This window comes from Orcinus orca, chromosome 1 (genome assembly GCF_937001465.1).
Source record: "Orcinus orca chromosome 1, mOrcOrc1.1, whole genome shotgun sequence".
Taxonomy (NCBI): Eukaryota; Metazoa; Chordata; class Mammalia; order Artiodactyla; family Delphinidae; genus Orcinus; species Orcinus orca.
In genome coordinates this window covers 118012810-118035072 of record NC_064559.1, presented here as the reverse complement: position 1 = coordinate 118035072, position 22263 = coordinate 118012810, and the positions used below count along the sequence as shown (strand labels likewise).

At 37.3% G+C, this 22263-nt stretch overlaps 1 protein-coding gene across 8 annotated transcripts in view; it reads right to left on the bottom strand.

The window, feature by feature from the left end:
• The window catches only part of VAV3 (vav guanine nucleotide exchange factor 3), a 395385-nt gene that overhangs the window by 187707 nt on the left and 185415 nt on the right, over positions 1 to 22263 (bottom strand). For all 8 annotated transcript variants that reach the window (XR_004485033.2, XM_049700678.1, XM_049700676.1 and 5 more), the window contains 10 exons: positions 21210 to 21302; positions 19563 to 19631; positions 17052 to 17155; positions 15649 to 15748; positions 11649 to 11744; positions 7521 to 7589; positions 5794 to 5880; positions 2788 to 2873; positions 1142 to 1274; positions 642 to 751 (listed from right to left, as the gene is read on the bottom strand). Coding sequence is in view for 7 of the 8 variants with exons in the window: in XM_049700678.1 (XP_049556635.1) it covers positions 642 to 751; positions 1142 to 1274; positions 2788 to 2873; positions 5794 to 5880; positions 7521 to 7589; positions 11649 to 11744; positions 15649 to 15748; positions 17052 to 17155; positions 19563 to 19631; positions 21210 to 21302 (947 nt within the window). In the remaining variant the exon portion in view is untranslated. The remainder of the gene's footprint in view (positions 1 to 641; positions 752 to 1141; positions 1275 to 2787; positions 2874 to 5793; positions 5881 to 7520; positions 7590 to 11648; positions 11745 to 15648; positions 15749 to 17051; positions 17156 to 19562; positions 19632 to 21209; positions 21303 to 22263) is intronic.

Here is a 22263-nt window from a genome sequence, read left to right as displayed (position 1 = left end):
ATGACATGTCCTTGTGTAATCACGTCTCTGTATGCATTCCTTTTTGAACACGTCTGATTTATTTCCCACCTCTTTGTTGAGTTTCCACTTTAATAAAAGGAAAAAACACTGAGAGAAGTCAAGCCCTGAAAGCATTCATTGAATACGTCAAGCAATTTACCCAGAATTCAAACAATAAATGAGTTAAAAACAAACAGGAGGAACAAATCAATCTTTCTATTAAAAATAAGATATTTGCATGTATGTATGTACGTGTGTGTATGTGTTTGGGAGTATTTCTACTTAATTTAAAGATATATATAAAACATGGCAATTACATTAAAAGTTTATCATTAGAATAATTAATATTTTCGGGGGCTGCTAAAAGCTAAAGAATTAAAATATGCCCATGAGAAGAAAGTCAAACAGAAGGTTAGAGCTCCCTCTTTCTTTTTCTTGAAGAAATTCACCAAAACATCTCTCCCAGGAGACCAAAGTTATCAAGCTGACAGCCTCGTAGCATAGCACTCATGCTCAGAGCAAAGTGTTTTCACAGCCTCTGTACACATGCTACAAATATTACAGTATGTTTATTGGTAGTTCATTGTTCATAAGAAACTGATGCAGTAGAAAAAAGCACTTTTAAAAGTAGAAATACTCACAAAGCCATTTCAAACTGTTCCAGCCACTTTTTCTTTAAATCTTTTGTTTTGCAATAAAATTCTAACCCATTTTGTCCTTGGATATGGATGAGGTAGAAGCCATAAGACCACTGTTAAAATTAATATTCCTCAGGTTAATAGGTATCATTGATTAATAACATCATGTTTCCAAATTCACTAACACACCACCATAATCATCCACAAACCACCCATAACATTATCATCAGACAAACTGTGAACAATCAAGACTACTGTAGTCAACTTCATATCTAGAACAATTGCTATGCCAAGTGCATTTTGCTGCCTTGATCATTAGGGCATTAGAGGGGATCATTATCACCTGTGGCACTGTCCAATTATTTCTCACAAAGGCTTGCTTCTAATTAATCTCTAGAAACAAAAACACCTGGATGGATAAGCGGCCTCTCACATTAATGTATTAGCATACTTTCCTTGAATAGTCAAAGTTATGAGTAAATTATTCATTTCCAAGAATTTACCTTTTTATTTTCCTTATCAGTTGTAGGATTGTTGGCTATTTTGTACTGCTGAAGATCTATTATTTCCTTCATTTCATAGTTATCACCTTTCCTTTTACATACAATCACTGCCAAATCAAATAAGAAGATATGCCTGAGAGAGAGAGAGAGAGATTTATTTAAACGGTTTGGAAGCATGTGTATTAATTCTTCTCAGATAAAATTTAATTTATCCAGTGAGTTAAAGACAAAGGTAGTGTGCACATTGAAAGAATGAACTGTGTGTCCTGGAACTGCCCTTTACTAAATGAATCACCCTGCTGTGCCTCAGTTTTCACAGTTAAAAAATAGGCAAAATTATAATGAGAACATTATGCACAATGCAGAGTTACTGTCAGGAACAATGAAGCCCTAAAGTGTTGTTCGTGAGCTAGTACTTTCTTTCTTCCAGTTTAAAAGCTAAACATTGATGGAATAATATTAATGACAACAATAGCAGTTAACTTCTACTGATGTTACTAGGAGACAGACAGATTGTCTTGAGAAGCGTTCACCCCTTCCACAAAGATGACTCAATTTAAATCCCCAGGACCATCTCCTGAGGTACGTATTATTATCATATTCATTTAACTTGGGAGGAAGCTGAGGCTCAGAGAAGTTAGATAATTTTCTCAGGGTTACACTGCCGGTGGGTGCACAGCAGGATTCACTCTTGGGTCTACTTGTGGAACCTGCACTTTTACCCTGTATGTTGCTCCTTGTGACTTAATGGACAACCTAAAACACAAATTGAGTGGTACCTGACCCAAGTGTAAGCTAGAGAAATGATGGTTAAATTTACATGTTGATATTTCTCTTCTATCTTACTAAAAGCAATGTAATTGGGGGAAAAAAAAACAGACCTTATAATCCTATCATCCGATACCAATATTTGTATCTTTTCGAAAACTCTCAGTGATTAACATGCATACATTTTTTTAAAACAGTAAGAATGAGACATTCACGTAGCTCTATTACTTGCATCACTTTCAAAGCCTATTTTCCGGGAGAGGCTAAAAGGATGTGTGTCTCCAGGGAGCTACCTTTACAGCCTGGGTATCAAGGTGGAAGCAAGAGCTGATGCTGCCCCCTACTGGTTGACTTTCTAGTTTCCAAAGTTTCCAGAAAATGGCCATTTCAACTAAATAAATCAGTTTACCACATAATTAGCTCAACTAATCTTTAAGGACTGCACCTACAAATTTCCCTCGAGAAAATCTCACTAAATGGCCTTCACTTGGACTTCCTTAGGACATGTTGTACCGTTTTTAGTTCTTTTAAAATGCATACCAAAAAATAAAATTAAACAATTGTGTTTTTATAGTAGTTGTCTATTATTGCTTTATTGCTACTCTCATCTTAATGTGTACTTTTTTTTACTCTAGCTGACATTCTATATTTGTCTATTCCTTCTTAAGAACTCAAACTTAGGCAAATCAACAGATACCAGAACAAAGAGGGGAATACCTAACATATCTATATGAGAAATTAAAAAAACACAGATCGATCTGACCCCTTGTTTTTATTCCTTTATTTCACTCCTTTGTCCTGGAGGAACTGTTTTTAAGATTTTCGCAATCTCCTGATCCTAATAACTTATTTTGAAAATAAGTACCGATCCCTCTCACCTTTCTTGTTTTGTATGCTTGTCTAGAGTGGTTATTCGAATTTCACCATCTCCCTGAGGTCGTCCAAAAAGCAAAACTGGTTGGTTCTAAAATATAAAATGTGCATGTCTCAGTTTTTCATAATCACATAAAAACAGAAATTAACATTACTGAGGCTATTTGCTAGGCACAACTATCTTATAACAACTTTTATCATTTTACCTTTTAACACACTTATTCTAAAAAGCTCAGGTCTGTACGATACACTTTCAAAAACAGCCTGTCCTTGGTCATCCCAGGAGGCATACTGAAGACATTAATTGATTTTACTTACACCTCTAACGGAGAAGTTAGCTACCAAAAGAGAGAATTAATTGGAAAAATGCAAATCACGAGGAAGTTACAACAACTAATATTTACTGAGCATCCACTGTGTGCTAGCCACTAGGTACAGGACAAAATGACATAGACTCTGCCCTCGTGAAACATACTGCTCAGTGGGGGAACAAATACTCACAGAAGAATATAATTACAAACATGTGGTTGCCGTGATGGAAGAGCAGAGGAAGCATGCGTATCTGGGGGACCTAATTTGGTCTAGGGAGTCAAGGATGGCTTCTCTGAGCTAAGATCTTAAGAATGAAAATTTCTGACTGGATGATTAAAAATAATGAGTCATTTCCCCAGAGACAGAAAATAAAAAGTTTTAAGTATTTATGAACACCTACTCTACAAGGTGCTAAAGGAAAAGGAACTGACTGAAAATATCACTAACATCTATGAAACTACGTTCTAATAAAACAAGATATGTAATGAATTAACTGATCTACAAGAAAGTATAAAAATAAATGTTTCTTATCTGTATTTTTTGCAGAAACAGAAAACTCCATCCTAAAACCCATATGGAATTGCAAGGGACCCTTAATAGGTAAAACGATCATAAAAAAGAACAGAGCTGGGATCTCACACTTCCTGATTTCAAAACTTATTACAAAACTATGGTAATCCAAACAGTGTAGAACTGGCATAAACACAGACTTCTAAACCAATGTAATACAACAGAACATCCAGAAATAAGCCTTCACATATATGGTCAAATGATTTTTGACAAGAGTGCCAAGACCAATTCAGTGGGGGATAGGAGAGCCTTTTTAACAAAGGGTGCTGGGGGAAACTGGATATGCACAGGCAGAAGAATGAAGTTGGACCCTTACCTTATACTGTTTCCAAAAATTAACTCAAAATGGATCAAAGAGTTAAAACTACAAAACTTTTAGAAGAAAACATAGGGGAAAAGGTTTATGACATTGGATTCAGTAATGATTTTTTAGATAGGACACCAAAAGCACAGGCAACAAAAGAAAAGATCGATAAGGTGGACTTCATCAAAATTCAGAATTTTGCACAAATAACACTATTAACAGAGTGAAAAGGCAACTCACAGAATGGTAGAAAATATTTGCAAACAAAAATGTGGTAAGTATTGATATCCAATAATTCATAAAGACAGAAAGTAGAACGGTGGTTGCCAGGGGCTGGGAGGAAGGGGGAATGAAGAGTTAGTGTTTAGTAGGTGGAGAGCTTCAGTCTTGCAAGATGAAAAGAGTTCTGGAGATGGATGGTGGTGACAGCTGCACAATATGAATGTATCTAACATCACAAAACTGTACACTTAAAAATGGCAAATTTAATGTTTTATATATATTTTACCACAATATAAAAAAAATACAGCTGTCCAGGCAATGTGCTATGGAATTACAAAGAGAAGGAATTAGGGATTCTTTCAGATTAGGGAAAGAATTTTTTTTAAATTGGACCTTGAAGAAATTTGATAGGAAATAATGAAAAAAGATATTCTAGGCTTTGACAAGATTATAATCAAAGGCAGAACTATAAATGCAACTATGTGAAGAGGTAACCAGAGGCTACTGTGATTGGAAAGGTGGCAGATGAGGTCCTGAAAAGGGGAAGTAGCTGTATGTGTGGAAAGAAAGACAGACCAAAGACGTTTCAGAGGAAGAAGCAATAAAATTGCTCTACCAAGAAAAGCATCTTAAATCTATTCATTTATCTGTTTTCTCTCCCCACAGCTTTATCCAAGCCTCCATCATCTCTCTTGAAACGACCTCAATGATTTTCTGACTGGTCTGCCTGATGAAAGGGTTTTCATGACACTTAAATCAGACTGTGAAACCCTCTGGTAAGAACCGTTCACTAGCTTCCTACTGCAATCACTACAAAATCCCAACTCAGCACCTTGCCCTCCAAGGCTGTGGTGTGTAGTTCTCCTGCCCCCACTCCCCCACTTCAGAGCCCACCCTTCTTCCTTTCACTCTCAATTTCCAGCCTCTCTTGTCTTGCTGCTCCTTGAACAGCCCTGGCTCTTTCCCATTTCAGGGCATCTCACTTGCTATGGCTTCTGCCGGGAATCTTCTCTCTGCAGACCTTTGTGCCACTGGCTTCTTCTCATCCTTCAGGTTCAGGTGACAAATGTCTCAGAAGGACTTTTTCTGAGCACCTTATCTAAACTAGGACTCCGCTCACTATCCTCTGTTGCAGCAACCTGTTCACAGCATTCATCTCAATAGAGAGAGCATTTTTAGACTCTCTTTTTACTGTCTCCTCAACCATGAGAACATGTTGTTCATAGTTACAGCCCCGGCCCCAAGCAAAACGTCTGGCACACAGCAGTCACCCAGTAAATATACATAAAATGAATAAATTAACGGGACTCCACCATGGTTACGTATGGGGGTGAGGGAAGGAAAAGAAAAAAAAAAATGGGACTGCGGCAGGCATCACAGTGTGATTAAAGTGACAGGGACAAGCAATGGCAGAAAGTCCCTGGACGATGATGTATCACAGGTGCCACTGAACGTTCATCCCCGTGGATGCTGCCAAACAGAAGTCGGAAAAAACCTAGAACAACAGAAACTTGAAGGTAAACTATTTTTTTTTCAAAAACAACTGCTAGAACATCCCCCAATTTGTGGGTTAGGGGAGCTGGATGGAATGATAATTACATACCAAATTTTCTATAGATAGCTGAAATTGTTTAATTTCACGAAGTGTCTCATTATCTCTTTTCACTTCATTCACATATTGTGCCAAGTCCTAAAGAATAAAGAGAAGGGGAGAAAAAGAAGGCAAGATAAGATTAGACAAGAGATGAGCACTGTTTGAAAGAAAACATCATTAATTTCATTAATAGTAGAAAGTTACCACTATAACTTTTCAATGACAATAAAATGAATACCTAATCGAAGCTGCATCTCAAAAGCAATTTAAAACTGTCTGGAGTATAGCTGGGAAGACTGAAGCCTTGTCATTTACCACAACCCTGAGAAGAGTAAGGATCAAACACAGAAACAAACAAAATATGCTGCCATGCAGAGCAACAAAAAGGAAACCAGGTCGGGAGCATGTAAATTCTAAACACTGACCTTGAGAGAATCACACTTGAACTTGGGTTAGAATAAGGGCAATCATGAAGGATTAGCCGGGAGAAAAAAGTAACTAAAAGTTAGACAATGAATCTAGCAGGGCTGTTGTCTGCATCCAGTTAAGCATCTCACTTCCTGAGAGGGTTCAGTCAGGGAAGCCAGGTCAATTTCAAAGAGTTAATAAAGGGAAGTGAAGGAGAGGAGAGAAACCAAGGAGCGTGAAAATGAACTAAAGGGCACAAACAATGCTGGCCCTGTTTCTCCATGTGCCTTCACCTATTTTAAAATGTCTTTTCTCAAATTTGAGGAAACATTAGCTAATCTTTCCATACTGTAACTAGCTATTTTTATGACATGTGCTCCAGATTTTTCCTGTTTTCTGGGTTTTCTTTTTTCCCTACCCTCTTATATTTATCTGCAACAGCAGGAACAGAACTCAGGCAAAAGCAGTTCCTAACTTTGTTCTAAATGAAAGCCCGACTTTTCATAGGATATATCTATAAACGATTTCTTTAAAAAGATTGGAAACTTGGTATGGTTTTTTTTTATAATAATAAATAATGATGGGCTGTTTCCTGACAGGGTACTAAAGTCAGCTAAACACAGAGCTAACACTGAAACTGGCACAAGGACACAGAGAAGTAATTATGCACTGCTCTGGGCAGAGTCACATTGGCATTTTGTTTTGACAACAAATATTTGTGTATGTTTTAAGCTAGGGACAAATATTATTTCTTTCAAAAAGTCCGGCAGAGCGTGGAAATCGGGGTTTTACCGATTCCCCAATATGTTCAAAAAGCCTGCCTTCACCTACTTCTAGTGCTTGATTTTCAGATTTACCTGAAATAGAAACCCAGACTGATCACTTGTACTGGTGCACAGCATCCAAAAAGGTAAACCTGGCTGACATCCTCACTTGAGAAAAATAAGTCACACCAATGTTCTGAAGTCATCAGCTAAACTGCTGCTTGCACAAGCCAATAGGTTTCTACTAGCAACCATAAAAAGAATGCGAAACAAAACCATTCTATTAAATCATTCCTGGTAGTTATGGAAATTGTCATACTTTCATAAATACTGAAAGTTATTTTAATATACCTCTTGGTTTTATGCTTTTGTCCAACAATTAAATCCATGCAAGGATACTGATTTCAGTTAAAAATATCCAGCTCTCCCCTCCAAAAACAAACCTATGCAAATACTTATAATAACATCTATTAGCGTATCACACATATGTATTAACAGTTTACATTCTATTGTTTTTAGGCAAGAATTAGAAATACAAACAAGTTAATGCTGCATTCGTCTAACCTTCATCGCATCAAGAGCCAGCTTCAAATTTGCCTTCTCCATAGGATCAGTGGTATGTTTGACCAGCTCCTATTTGGAAGATATATTTTAGTACTACTTCCATCAAATTAAAACCAACACATAAGAAAACATTTTACAAATAAACCATTTTTATCATTATTCTCACCATAATGTGATAAATCTGATTTAACTAGGCTCTGTTTTCATCAAAACTTTCAAACTGTTAAGAAGACCAAATAGATATCAAAAGGACATGAGACAATGGTCAGAAAGGTTTTCCTTTCAAAGTTGAATGTGAATTCTATCCCCCACCATCACACTGACACTCTTGCCAGATGTTAAGAAAGATTCCCCTCCTTGACAACTGAACTGATACTTTTTTCTTTTTTGGCTGTGCCACATGACACGTGGAATCTTAGTTCCCCGACCAGGGATCGAACCCGCGCCCCCTGCATTGGAAGCATGGAGTCTTACCCACTGGACCACCAAGGGAAGTCCCTGAACTGATACTTTTCACTTGTTATCAAACTTGGCTTCTCTATGGCTTTGGATTCTGACAACTCCATCTCTTCTTTGGCCTCAGGGACATCAGGCTCTTCTGTTTGTTGTTGTTATTTTTGTTAGTTCATCTTAAATGTTGCCTATTCATTTGTCTTTCATACCTTCTTCTTTCTTTGCACCTTAGAAATGAGTTATTATTCCCTAGATTTTCACCTTAGTCTTCTGTTATCCTTACGTTATATACTCTGTGAATTCTATCACAACCATTGCCATAACATCGCCTATCATCTAATGTGACAGTCACCCTCAAATGAATGTGCTCAACCCAGAATTCACGCCTGAGTCCCAGACTCATATGTCCTATTAAATTGTTCTACCTGGGTTTCTCGCAAGCCCCTGAAATACAGCATGTCCACACTTCATGCACCTTCACCCGCACCCCTACTCTTGTTCCTGTTTATGTTTTACTGAATGAGGGCACCTCCATCACTTAAGCCAAAACCTCAAAGGTGCCCCTGACTCCTCCCTCTCTCTCACTGTGTTCTGTTTGTGTTAACTTCGACCCTTCCCCTTGAAACCTCCTCCACTGGCACTACCTCGGTTCAAGTCCCTGCTCTCTTTCAAATGGGTGACTGTAATAGGCTTCTGATTCATCTTCTGACTTGCAGTCTTTCCTTGCTACAATCTAGTCCCTCGATTGACATCAGAGTTAAATCTCTAAATGTAAATCAGATCCTGTTACTTAGACTTCTGGGAGGTTCACAAAAGCTTCAGGTTGTCACGCATACCTCGTAGATGCTTCATGATCTGAAATCTGCAAACCTCTCCCAACTTCTCTCTCCACTTCCTCTCAGACAACCTATGCCCTACTTCTACTAAGTTAACTGCAATTCTCAAAATAACGTTCTAATATCTGATCCCATTAGGCATGATGTTTTCTCTCCTAGAAAGCCCTTGCTCTCTGATCCACCTGTCAAACCGTCATTCTTCCTTCAAAGCCCAACTCAAGAAACATTCCTCTGTGAAGCTTGTTATGACAGAGGCCTCTTCTCAAGCCATAATTAACTAGGTCTTTATTTGTACCACTTCTGTACCTTCTGCATACTTATCACGTCGTATTGTACTTGGCAGATTACATTTCATTTTCCCCAATAAAACAGTGGACTTTATCAGTGTGAGGGGGGCTGTTTTACATTGTTGAGAGACTCACACTGTATGCAGCTCATGGGATCCATTCAAAAATCTTTGCTGAGGGGCTTCCCTGGTGGCGCAGTGGTTAAGAATCCACCTGCCAATGCAGGGGACACAGGTTTGAGCCTTGGTCCGGGAAGATCCCACGTGCCGCGGAGCAACTAAGCCCGTGCACCACAACTACTGAGCCTGCGCTCTAGAGCCCGAGTGCCACAACTACTGAAGCCCGAGTGCCTACAGCCCATGCTCCACAACAAGAGAAGCCACTGCAATGAGAAGCCTGCGCACTGCAATGAAGAGTAGCCGCAACTAGAGAAAGCCCGCGTGCAATAAGGAAGACCCAATGCAGCCTAAAATAAATAAATTAAAAAAAAAAAAATCTTTGCTGAATTCAATACCAGTAGTGTTTCTAGTTGTAAACAGAACCTACAGATATCAAATCTGTTAAGTATGATAAACTTGTCAGAGTGATACTCTTTTGTTTCTATTTTTACTTTTCCTCTATTAAATAATAACAGTATTCTCAAAGTTTCAAACCCCCCACTATAAAATATTTTAATTTTATAAATCCGTGATTTCAAATCATAAGGCATTTCAAAAATGATTTACCCACTAAAATACAGTAGTAAGTAGAAAATATTCAAATTCATACCATATTTATTTAACACATTTCTAAACAGTAGACAAAATAATTCTACTCTACACTATTTTGAAATGGAAAAACATTTCTAGAATTTTTATCTGAGTGTGGTATCCCAGATAAAACTTTTCCTATTTTAAAAAATCATCATGGAACTAAATATACTTTTGAAATTTAAAATATCAAACAACCCAAGAGAAATGAGCAGAAAAAGTTCACTGACTTTCCAAAAGGTAAGGTCATATTTTATACTTTTATAAGTCTGCTTAAAATCTTTTTTTTTTTAAACATCTTTATTGGAGTATAATTGCTTTACAATGTTGTGTTAGTTTCTGCTGTATAACAAAGTGAATCAGCTATATGCATACATATATCCCCATATCCCCTCCCTCTTGCGTCTCCCTCCTACCCTCCCTATCCCATCCCTTTAGGTGGTCACGAAGCAGGGAGCTGATCTCCCTGTGCGATGCAGCTGCTATTTTACATTTGGTAGTGTATATATGTCCATGCCACTCTCTCACTTCGTCCCAGCTTACCCTTCCCCCTTGCCATGTCGTCAAGTCCATTCTCTACGTCTGCATCTTTATTCCTGTCCTGCCCCTAGGTTCGTCAGAACCATTTTTTTTTTTTTTTAGATTCCATATGTATGTGTTAGCATACGGTATTTGTTTTTTCTCTTTCTTACTTCACTCTGTATGACAGACTCTAGGTCCATCCACCTCACTACAAATAACTCAATTTCATTTCTTTTTATGGCTGAGTAATGAAGAAAATAGATATTTCTTGAAAACTGCAACTTTTAAACTCTTCAATCAATATTTGACTATACTAAAGTTACAAGATAAATTATTATCTTCTTTTGGACATGTTTTTAGTTTCATGATGTCTCAGAAATTGACTGCCTAAGTCTTCCTTATTATTTTTTCATAAAATGCAATTTGATTAAGTTGCTTTGAGTTTAGGTCTCATAAATGTTTTAACGCATTTGTAAGGAATAATCAGGGTTTGAATTTTTCTGATTTCTCAGTAGAAAATAGAAATGACTAATAATTTTGCAGTTACAGTTCAAGAAATTTAATATACAAGATGTATAAAGCACAGCAAACTCAGAATTATATTTCACATACAGGTAGTAGATCTTTTTAAAATGGCATTTCACAAGCATCAGCAAAGCTGATAGACTAATACAGTAAGACATTTCTTTGGAGCAGAACTAATGAGTCTGCTGGTACAGCTATCAAGTTAAATTTATAAGACTCTCCACCCTCATTAGAAGACTAACCGTGGAAACCATAAGCTTTGGGGTTATAACAAGAATCACTTCAAAATAAATGCAGTCTTATTATAATTTATAGCAGAAAGTAACACAGAGTGTGACACAATTCTCTTTCATTTATGGTTATAAGGCACAAATTCTAACACAATTAACCTGTCAAAATTCAAGTGTATTGCAACACTGAGATTCTAATAAATGATTACTGCTAATGACAGAAGACTTGGTTGAAGGGATATTTGTATTTGTTTTGCCTTGTTTTTAAATTTTTTAATTTTTTTGGAGCCAGTTCTGTTTGAAGAACTCAAAATGTGACTGTGTGAAAGATACAGAATTATCTTTGCTTAAAAGGAAGAAAAAATTTCCAGCTGTTCTGTTATTTCCCACTTAGCTATCCTCATAATTGAAAACTGTAAGGGGATAGGGCTCCAAACATAAAGTTTCTGCAGCTTAGTTGATGCTTCATTAGTATTGTGCTGAATTCATGAATGAACAAATAAACAAACAGTTTTAAATTACATACCTGAAGGAGAAGGTGATACTTTAAAACACGCTGCATAGGAACCACAAGCAAATCTCGAAGAGTAAATTTCCCATTATTTGCTCTTTTAGAACATTCCTAAAGAAATTGTTTTTAAATTGAACTGTTTTAGTTTTAGCAAAAGGAGTCATAATACAAACATTAAAGGATGCAAACGCCATAAGCAAAACTGCTATTATACAATAAATATTTTGCTATTTTCCTTAACAATCCTTCTTTCTTAAAACTAGGAAGTATCGTCAGTTAGAAACCAAAAGAAACAAACAAAACTTGTAGCATTTCAACTCTAAATAAGAATAAATATGTAGAACTATTTTACACATGAAAATGATTTTCTCTAGTGGTCCTCCGGCATTTTCCCCTCACTTACCACTTAACCTTTCACCAGTCTCCCCAAGCAGGCCTGTGGACCAGGCATCAAGAACAAGCCCCATTAATTAAACCCACTGTGTTCCCTCCCCACCATCATGCCTTGGTTCATTCGGTTCTCTCCAACTGCCATGTGCTTGGACTAGTTCCCAGCAAAATTCATCATCCTCTTGAAGAACTATACTTCAAGGCTGTTAGTAATAGTCCCAATCAAAATTGTGCTGTCTCTCTGTGCCTTGTGGGTCTCTTAATTATTGTTGTATATGTATAATATCTTCCCCAATATATTATGTCTTTTATACCTCTTAAGAATCTAGTATTTACTGACTAAACATTTGTTGTAATGAATGAAATGGAATGATTGACTCCCAAAATTTGCTAAAGTATAAACCCACTACAGGATTCAAAGTTTTCAAAGCCTCAGATTTTATTTTTTTAATCTCACAATCTCCTTTCTTACAAGTTTATCAAAAAATAGCATTGACGGGTTCACTCTATTGACATTAACTAAGACTTTGAGGAAAGTACTTTGAATTTGCAGTGTCAAAGCCTGAATTTAAATCAAGTTTGGCAATTCTTGTCTGTGTGACCTTGAACAAATTGCTTTTCTGATCTTACTGTGTCTCAAATATTCATGGTATCATCCAAAAAAAACAATAAGGTGTCATAAAGATATTTTTATTTGTGAGCAACCTAAGTCCAAAATCCTCAGACAATTACATAACCAAGACCAAGGAATTTTCCAGTTCATGGAAGGGGTTGTATTCAAGAAAATACTCTTTAGTTTCCCTTTTGCCCACACTTAGCTTTTCCAGCACATGGAAGGATATATTGTATTATCAGGAGCTATAGAAACAAACACCATTAGCTCCAATGACCATATTGAGTTAATGAGTGCTTGACTACAGCTTTCAAACAAGAACTGGTGACACATCCTGACATGTTAGCTCACATCTTGTCAATTGCTGGGGTTCACTGGACAGATAACTATTTCAAATGATTTCTTGCTTCCACAGATTATAGCGAGTTCTGGATCATGGGTCTCAAATAGGAGGTCAAACTGTTAATATTATTGTAATGAATGGGTCTCATCTTCCCAGCTGCATTTTAAGTTCCTTGGAAATTGAGGTTGTATCTTACACTTCTTATGTTATGCCATCTTAACATAGTGTTAAGAACAGAAATGTTATACATTTAAAATTTACTTTGTTATGTTATGGAAGTCAGTGTAAAACTGTTGGGGAAAAAATTATTTCAAGTTCTAAGTTATAAGCTCAGGAAGTAAAGAAACTAACAGCGCTGGCATTAGCTACAATTAGGGGGCCGAGACTGAAGTGTAAAATGCTTATTAGTATTGAAAGCAAATAAAGGGTAGAAATGATCCTTCCAAACATCCAGTCACGTGCTTAGCCTCAACTCCAATTCTAAGTGAAAAGAAAAGAAAATGTAATAGGGATGAGCCAGCTTAGAGAACAAGGTAAAGAGACTCTATTACCCTTCACCCCATGTTACCTTGGTTCTACAGTAGGGGTGAAAAAAAGACAAAAATCATCAAGAATAAAAATAACCACAAAACAGAAGACATGAAGGAGGCAGAGAGAAACCTAGTATAAGGCAGCTTTCCCTCCATCATGCTGGGACTTGCAGAAGACAGTTCCAGCAAAGACTATTTGTTGAGGGCTTATAGTAAGTATCTGGTTAAATACTTCCAAATCAGACCCACGGTTAACACAACCAGCATCACCTCACCCTGAGCCTTTCAAACTCAGTGTGAGGTTCTCTCTTTCCCTAAGACTTACAGTGACTACAGAAACTATAGAGTATGCTCACTGGGCAGGATTTTGACAGTGAGTCTGAAAGAAGGGAGAGTAACACGCATATAATGCTGAGAATATAATGCAGGTTTGATTGACCACTTTCTGACTCCTCTCTTGAACCAGAATTATATATCTTTATTAAAAAAAAAACCTGCCTAAATGGTAGCTCTATTAGGAAGTCGTTGTGTACGTTGTTAACTTTTATCTTACCGTCGTGTTTTAATTTGAGTCAAGGTGGCTTATAGTTCTAGACTTACGAGGCTCTGCTCTCCAAAGAGGAGCAGGGGCCCTTTAGGCTAACAAGGCTGTAAGGATGTCACTTAGTGGTGACTCAAACCATCTCCAGCCATAAGATCCGCATCATCAAGGGATTGTGAGAGGTAAGAAAGAAGGATCCATGATATAGAATTAGTACAGTTACTTGGTAGTCTGTTGATGTGCAAATTTTCTCACCAATAGCTCCCCTTTGTGGGAATTATTTTATTAAATCAGACCAGATATGCTAAACAGTGAAGGGGTTCTGACTTGCAAATCATCTACCTCTTCTTCTCTGTTCATCACCTGACCTCACTGCTAAACCCAACAAAGAGCAGCAAGGAGGATATGAGAGAGCCAACCAAGCCACACACAGAAGAGTTGACTATACATCTCTACCTGAAATTTAAGAAGATCCATACATATGGATAATATATTTGAGATGACAATTCATATGACATATAAATAATCGTTTTTCAAAAGATTTTTGAAAGTGCAAACTCTTCTTGTGTGTGTGGGGGGGAAAGATGTACCAAAAAAATAAATGACCTAACACAGTTTCCAGACTTATTTTCCATTGTTACCATGTGCTCTATTCATACTAACCTACTTGCCATTTCTCAAACTTGCCTGATCCTTCTGGTCAAGATATACCAATTCTTCCAGAATGCCCTACATGGACTCTCGTCTATCAAGACTCACCTCATTCTTCAGTGACCTAACTCAAATGCTCCCTCTTCAGATAAATCTTCCACAGTCTAACTATACTGAAGTGATCACTCAGTCTTACTCATGGAGCCCTGACTACGAGTGCTTATCACATACTACTTAATCTCATCATATGTGTGCCTGTCTTGCCTTCTTATGGGCAATATCCATGCCCTTTTTTTATTTTTTATTATTTTTTTATTATTATTATTTTTTAATATCTTTATTGGGGTATAATTGCTTTACAATGGTGTGTTAGTTTCTGCTTTATAACAAAGTGAATCAGTTATATACATATTCCATGCCCTTTTTATACGTTTTCCCCTAAATATCTTTTGGCCGTGTTATGCAGCATGTGGGATCTTATTTCCCTGACCAGGGATTGAACCCACACCCCCTACACTGGAAGCACAGAGTCTTACCACTGGACCTCCAGGGAAGTCCCAATATCTTATATTTTTAGTAAACAGTTTACATCTACATACATATTATCTCACATACATCTTACTCATCCTGTACCTTTTACTACCCTGGGCAAATTACTCATGATCTCTCTGAACACTGTTAACCATAAGATAAAAAAATTAATTGTATGTATCTCACAAAGTCATGAGGATCGAATGAGATAAGGCATGTAAAAAAGCCATAAATCTTCTATCTTACTACTGTTATTATTACTGCCACATTATTATTTTATAGAGCTATATATTAAAATATTTTATGAAATTACACTTAGAATTCATAGAAATTTGCTGTTGCATAGATCATGAAAAGAATATGTTGGTTTTAGTTTATTTTACTCTGTCATATACACACAAAAAATAAACAGGCACCTCTAATTTCAGTTTGACATCTTCTTTTGTCTTAGAAATGTAGTCTAAACTAGAGATGGCCAACTCCACTCCACTGCAGTACTGCCCATAAATAACCAACCTGAAAGGAAAAGAGAGAGAGGAAAAAATCTAAGGACAAAAAGGCAAGAAAAAAGTGGAAGAGGAAATTCATCTATTTAAAACCACAATTAGGCATAACCAAAGCAAATCTCACTCGTCCTGCTCCTCTTACTTTCCAGGTAACCCTGGGCAGATTACTCATAATTTCTCTGAACCTCAGCTTTCTCGTTTCTTTTTAAGACACACCACACATACAGTTATAGAATGAAAGTCACTCATATTTACAGTATTAAAAATGACTATTTTTAATTTCCAAATTTGAATGGGATTGATTCCATGCATATTTTTATAGCAGGTAGATTTTACAAACTGGCTTAATGACTGTTAATATTGTTTGAGTGCATATAATAATCAAAAACAAAATTAAAAACTTCTCTTCAAGTTTCTATTAGAGATCAACCTTTACACTGTTCACGCTCACTCAGGAATAATTTTATTTTCTACTACTGTTTCACTGTAATCACTACTTACAACTCTACTCATTAATAAACCTCCTACTCCCTCCCCCGTTTTAATTAAGAAAAATACATTATCTGAAAAGTGGGAATGAGAGGGCTGAGCTGTGCTGGCTGGGAGATAACTTATATTGCATGGGGTCTGAGTCTGCTTCGGGAAGGGTATCTCTGGGGTAATACCGATTTTTGCAAAGAGCCCGGTTAATTTATTGTTTCTTTTAGCCCTCTACTGGAAAACAAAAAAACTACTACATTAATATTTATCTAATGTTGATGTAAGCAATTAATTAGCTACTTCTTAGTACTAGGAACTATAGTGCTTGATTTTAAAAGAGAGCGCTCTATTTTAAGCAAAATTCTTTGGTACTTCTAATTTATGTGAATTGTTCAGAAGATTTTTTTCAAATTCAGAAAGGGAAACTGACGTTGGCTGTGAATGTAATACTCCAAAATACAGAATTATAAGGTATTAGAGTTGGAAAAAGCACTACGTACTAGATAATCTACCCCTAACATTTACAGATGGAAAAAAGGAGGCTCAGAGAGTTAAAATGACTTCCTGAAGTCTACAGGACTCAAGAGTGACAGAAACTGCACCTTCTGGTTTTCAATGCAAAAGTCTGAACCCTTCTTTTTTTCTTTTTTTTTTTTTCCCTGATACACATATAGAGGTCAACCACTACCCAGAAATTAACTGTCCCATGTTCTAATTACTGCCCAGACAGTATCTTAATGAACGATAGTAATAGCTACTTATGAGCAATTTTAATACTAACCCTCACTATAATTACAAACTAATAGCCACAAAATTTAAAATCCAAAAGTTACCTTTCCTTGTAGTTAATGAAAACTTGATACAAGTTCTGGTCGTTTTTATTTACAATGGAATCATGAATCTCTTGCATTAGGTTCCGATGAACTTTTACAAGTTCCTTAGAAAAGAAAACAGTGGCAAAGCAAATTAGGAATCTGAACCAAAAAAATCACCCGGAGCCCAGCATCCCTATTGCTGCCAGACTTGCCATTCAAGGATATGCTGAATACCCTCAATATATAAACCTGCTACCATCAGTAAAGAGGAAAAAAAGGAGGGGAAAGAAGAGAAAAGAGAGAAGGGGGAGAGGAGGGAGAGAGGGGGAGAAAGACAGGCCATGTTCACGGAAAATAGCAATTTCAGATCTGACTGTGGAAAAAGAAATTCTCTCTCTAGTTATTAAAGGGTAATTTATTCCTTGTATAAAAATATGTACAGTTCAGCTTCATCTTATAATCACTTTAAATTTTTAAATAAAACTATCCAAGTGCTTAATGTTTTACTGACAGGATAAAGTAATGATTCATGTCCTCGAGACATAAAAATGTAGATTTGTACTTTGGTCAATTAGTGGTGTCCTGGAGCTAAGCTAACAATAATCAGACTAAATTACTTGAAACCAGCCAACTAATGTCATAAATAAGCAGCAAATAAATTGTAGTAGGCAGTTTACTAGGGCAACTCAAAAGATAGAATTTCACATTTTTCCTGATAAGCAAGTAATTTTCGGTCAGACAGTAAAATACATGTCACAGCCAGGAAATGAGGAGATCTGAATCAAGGTGCCAATTCTCCCAGGATCTCTTCCCGTGTACCTTGGAGCACACATTGATGCAGGGCATGCCCTTCCTTAGGAGGTGCTAAGTGAAACATGAATATGTTGGCCCTGTCACTTTTCTGAGGAGCATGGAAAAGCTATTAGAATAAGGACTGTCAAATGCGTTCTAAGTTACAGTGAGCGTATTTAGGTGGTTTAAGATCCTCATCTTCCTAAAATGTGTGGTTTGTTTTATGCTAAATATTCATTTGATATTAGGATCTTTTTCTTCCTTCTACGTCACAAACCAATAAGAATGTCTTCATTTGGCCAAAATCAGGAACAAGGACAACATGCCATAGCTAAACTGGTGCAAGCAACACTAAATGTAAAGGAATCAAAATATTAGAGACTTTACAGGTGATACAAGCAAGCCGGTTCATAAAAGCTTATATACTGTATATAAGAGTTACATATTAAAACTGAGGGACTACCCTGGTGGTCTAGTGGGTAAGACTCTGCACTCCAAATGCAGGGGGCCCGGGTCTGACCCCTGGTCGAGGAACTAGAGCCCACATACATGCCGCAACTAGAAGTCCGCATGCCGCAACGAAGGTCCCGTGTGCCGCAACAAAGGTCCTGTGTGCCACAACGAAGACCCAGCACAGTCAAAATAAATAAATAAAAATTAAAGGAAAAAAAGAAAAACTGAGGCCAGTTCTAGAGGTCTAAGAACTTGAATCTTGCCTAGCAAGACCTTACATGGTATTGCATTTGGCTTGCCTCTATGCTTTTGGGTACATATCCTTTTAGGACCGTCAGATAATAAGGTACCCTGAAATTTGAAATGCTATGTAAATGTGAAGAAAAGCTCCTCACATCTTACCATTAAAATAGACTGTTATATCGGGCTTCCCTGGTGGCACAGTGGTTAAGAACCTGCCTGTCAATGCAGGGGACACAGGTTTGAGCCCTGGTCCAGGAAGATCCCACACGTTGCGGAGCAACTAAGCCCATGTGCCACAACTACTGAGCCTGCGCTCTAGAGCCTGCAAGCCACAACTACTGAGCCCATGTGCCACAAGTACTGAAGCCCATGCGCCTAGAGCCCGTGCTCCACAACAAGAGAAGCCACCACAATGAGAAGCCTGGACACCGCAACGAAGAGTAGCCCCCGCTCGACGCAAATAGAGAAGGCCCACGCAGCAAAAAAAACCCAACACAGCCAAAAATAAATAAATAAATAAATTTATTAAAAAAATAAAAGACTGTTATATCATAAAGAAGCAGTGTATTTCAGAAATGGGAGTTTAGGCTGATGCAACCAGAAGAAGAAAACACCAAAAAGCAGAGGACAAGGAAGAGTAGGAATGGAGGGAAGTGAAGAAGACAGATGGAGCCAGGACAGTGTCTGTAAGATGGGGTTGGGGGGCTGAAAGAATAATACAGCAGGGAGTGGGGCAGAAGGGGATTCCCACAAGAGAAAGAGACCATAACACCAGGGATTAACTGAGACTACCTTGTTATGACAAGCAGTTAAGTATAATACATCAACCTTATCCTTTTGCGTTCAGCATACATTCTGACTTTTGCTTGACAATATGACTTACTAGTTATTTCCAGAAAGTAAGACTATAAAAACTCAGGAGACAGAAAATTGGGTTAAAATTCTTTAAAAATACAATAGAATGTTCAAATAGGGACCCAATAAGAAAATGAGGATTTTATAGAAGTGTACCACAATTTTAGCTAGCATGTTTTTACTTACAGGAATGTTGATGAATACTGAATCAAATTCAGCTGCTGTCAGAAATCTTTTTAATGGTGCCATGAAATACTACCAGGAGAGAAGAGAGGGGTAATAATTAAGCACAACTTATCCTAATCTATATAATAGTTTCTCATCAATGAGCAATAAATATTACTGAAGTTAATCAGTATTATGAATACCAAGAAAAAAGCAGAAACTATTTTCTCTACCGTAAAGATTCTATATTCGAACAGAGATATGAAGACATAAATACAAGTTAATGCATTTAAAATATAAAATAAAAGATTTGGGCTATAAATCCTTCTGAAAGTAAGAAAAAAAAGAAGAGAGAACACCTCTGGTCGAACTGGCAAAAAATGGCAACCTTCTGGAGATACGTTTGAGGACTAATTCAAAATATCCCTCAAATGCTCTGTCAAGATTCTAGATCCCTGAGATCAATAATTTGCATATACAATTTATGGATCATCCCCCTTCATTCTTTGAGAATTTTAGTTCCTGGCCTACCATATCTCTGTCCATTACTACCCCCATCTTCATTTTTGGTCATATCAGTATCTGTGCAGATGGTCCTTCCAATAGCCTGGCCTCTCGGTTCCCTGAACCCCAATAATCTGTGCCCTATCCTAGCTCATGTCCTCCTGAGGTCATAGCCCAAGACCCCGTCATTACCAACAACTGCATATGCTCCACAGAATTAAGTTGAAGCAAGCCAGTCTCTGACCTCTACCCTCCTACCTTTACAGCTCATTTCTCCAAGGACTTCTCCAACCCACTGGGTCTGCCAATCCCCTGACCATCTCACATCCCTCATGTCCTCACTTCCCTTTTTACCCAGTTTACATTCCACGAGCCATCATCAGAATCACTGCCCTACAAGTACCCTTACCCTCTCTTCTTTCATTCTGGAAAAATGAAAACCCTGGTTAAATCTAGCTTGCCATATATTTTGTGCCTATACCTAAGAAGTTAAACAGAAGCTACACTGATAGCTAATTAAAAATATAATCACAAAACCCAAATGAGCCTGTAATGCTACATTATCCTAGTACATTTACCCTCTCGTTCTCCTAAACAACTCTTCCATGCCTTCATCTCTCTTTTTAAACTTCCAAAACTTTCTCCTAGTTCTCATTCTCCTAGCCTCCAAATGTGGAAGTCACCAGAGGTGACCTCAAACCTCTTCTCTATCAACATCCATTCCCTTGGTGATTCATCTAGTGCCATGACTTTAAACACCACTGCATAATGATAATGGCCCAATCTATACATCCAACCTTTCCCCTGAATGTCAGACTCATACATCTAACTTCCTCCTCAATACATCCCCTTGGAAGCTAATAGGTATTACAAATTTAGTAAGTCCCAACAGACTCGTGATTCCTACACCTGTCCTTCTCCATCTCAGTCACCATCTTCACCATTTACACAGTTACTCATGCTAAAAACCTAGCATTGTTAGGAATTTGTGCCATTCACATACTAAGAAATCAATAAATCAATGTGGGATGAGTAAATCTGCTTTGAGATCTTTAAACCCAAAGTTCTGCTGAAAATCAGGATATGCAGACACTGTAGAAACACTGAGCCTAATGTATTTGCAAGGCAGTATTGGAGCATCAAGAATGATACCTAATGACTTACTTTTTCTATTGACTCCAATGTTTCTGTATATTTTTCCTCTGTCTGCTTGATTTCTGCTAGGCAGCAACTCCGTATGTCATTTTCTGGACATTTCTACGATTAGAATTTTCAAATTAACATTATTTAATCAAATTCATGTATTAATCTTTCCAGTAGAAGATAGAAATAAAAATGATTGATTTTTTTAAGTGTGCCATTCTAATAAAACACATAACTGAAAGATATATTTAACTGCATTTGTGAAGGATCTTTGCTTTTTAAAAGAATTTGAACAATGTAAATGAAAAAGTTTTAGATAATTAAAAATATACTTTTGAGTATACTCTCTTTAAACTGAAACATCTATTTTAGTATAAATGTTACTGAATCTGGAGACATCATGAATGGTCTTATACAGTTTTCTTAATGTACAGCATACTTTATAAGTGCTGTAGAAATACTGCAAAAATCATAAAAGGATATTTGGTAAGTAAAAAATCTTAAAATATTTTTTCAAGAGTTAACATCTTGGTGTTTGGCTCTCTTACGGTTTAAGACTCTAGGCAGTAGAACATAGTAGGAAGATCCAAGTTTTGGGGATCAGATAGAATTTGGTTCAAGAACCAGTTTCGCTGTTATTAGCTTGTCTAATCTCTCTGTGTCTTGGTTTTCTCATCTATAAAACAGAATTACAGTACCCAGCCCAAGGAGCTGTAAATGAGATAACCTGTGTAGCATGCTTAACACCCTGAGGAATGCACAAGAAGGGCCCTGTGCGTTCAATCATCATCACTGCTCACCCTGGGCCACATGAACAGCCCAGCACCGTAAGCTCAGTGAAGACGGTCCTTGGGAAAGACAATGAAGAATTTGCTGGTGCCCAAAGAAGTTGATAATTAAAGGGGTATGGACGATACTCCATCACCTAAAACACTCTTAAACTGCTGCCACAGGCGTCCTGTCAGCTCGTGCAGTGGGTTAAAGCACACATTCATGACGTTTACTGAACACAGGCCAGCCAACTTGTTTCCATCCCACAGAAGCTACTGTCCCCTATGTGGGCACCGGACAACCC